This window comes from Perkinsus marinus, assembly GCF_000006405.1.
Source record: "Perkinsus marinus ATCC 50983 genomic scaffold scf_1104296931284, whole genome shotgun sequence".
Taxonomy (NCBI): Eukaryota; Perkinsozoa; order Perkinsida; family Perkinsidae; genus Perkinsus; species Perkinsus marinus.
In genome coordinates this window covers 1-1456 of record NW_003215816.1, presented here as the reverse complement: position 1 = coordinate 1456, position 1456 = coordinate 1, and the positions used below count along the sequence as shown (strand labels likewise).

Below are 1456 nucleotides of genomic sequence, written 5' to 3'. Positions count from 1 at the left end.
CCGCCCTTCCCGTTGAAACTTGCATAACGACTAACCTCATCAAAGCGGTCATGAAGGCGAGTGTATTTTCCTTCAGCGGCTTCTGCTGCCTTTATAGACTCACCGTAGGACTGTCTCGTGTCCGCCAAACTCTGAACAACAATAAAACACCCTACAGAATGGTATTGCAATTCCAAATCTGAAAATCCGACATTTTCGGGTTTAGAGTGTAGGTGACAACCTCCTATCCAGCCTTACAAAGATTTAGTGACAAGTCTGCCTACCTTTCTGACACTTTCCTCGCGCTGCATGCACAACACTTGCTGCCTCTGAGCCTCCACCAGCTCCTCTGAGAGCTTGTCCAGTTGCAACTTCAACGATCGCTTCTTAGCCTGATACACTCAAAGTCGCCATCACCCAATGCGGCCCAGCGACCAACCTCAAGGGCGGCAATGCGAGCATCGACCTCCTTCCTGTCAGCCATCATTGCCTGCATTTGCTCATCAACTCTCTTCTCTTGATTAGCCAGCCCGCTAGCATCACGAGTCTGATCTACAGCAGTAACGATTGTACTCTTTGGGTGGGAAAATTGACCTGAGCATTCTTTTGAGAGCTCATCATGGAAGCCGCCTTCTGAGACGAGCTTGTCGATGACCGAACCTGAGATCACGAGACAGCCGATATTCATCCCTCCTACACTCCTCCCTACCATCCCGTCGCATTTAGTCGCCACATTTTTCTCGTGTTCAGCCCGACTGTCAATAGAAGCCTTCGCATGGTCCTTAATTCGGCTCCATAGGTTAACAAGACCTTCCGACTGAGCTAATCGTGTACCAAACCATCTAACACGTAGAATCGCCACCGCTAGCCGCCGCATGTCAGTCACCTATCCCAGTCGCCGTCCTCAGGGCGCTTGTTAACCGCGACCATCAGCTCTTGGCGGCGGCAATCTGCCTCAACCTGCAAAAAATGCCGCTACTAGGGATCGAACCTGGGTCACTTCCATTACTCCATTGCGCTTCATCTCACTAGTCAGCCACTCTGTGTTCCAATCCTTCTTCAAGCAGTTGGAGAAAATACTCAGAGACCTGCATCATATCGGCAGCAACAACAAACACAGCAGGAACAGTAGCAGCAACAATAACAACAGGAGCAGCAAAAGCAAGAAATTCTCTCACCATGTACAGCCGTCCCCTCCATCCTTCGCTTTCTCAAATGAATCAACTCCGGCAAGTCGACAACTCATCGTTACTTCATTCGTATCCAAATGGTGGAGATACTCCGGCTTAGTAGAGAGTATATGCCCAACTACAGGCTCCCATACTGTAGGAGTCCCATTGAGTAGACCTGTAGAGAATCCACAGGCGTGCCGACGAGACAAAGCTCAAGTGCAGTGTTCATGATACCACTGCACGGTCGCCTGCGAAGCGCGCTATACTGTTGGAAAATATGCACACGGGCAACTACATGTGCTGGT

General features: G+C 50.1%; 1 protein-coding gene across 1 annotated transcript; it reads right to left on the bottom strand.

Annotated features, from left to right (window-relative positions):
* Positions 1 to 263: 263 nt before the first annotated feature.
* Positions 264 to 1067, bottom strand: Pmar_PMAR008003 (hypothetical protein; the record flags this gene model as incomplete). Its single annotated transcript, XM_002786699.1, has 6 exons — positions 264 to 371; positions 419 to 526; positions 574 to 639; positions 689 to 821; positions 866 to 939; positions 989 to 1067. Coding segments are annotated over 6 exons (568 nt in total), but the record flags the coding sequence as incomplete, so codon positions are not given.
* Positions 1068 to 1456: the final 389 nt, after the last annotated feature.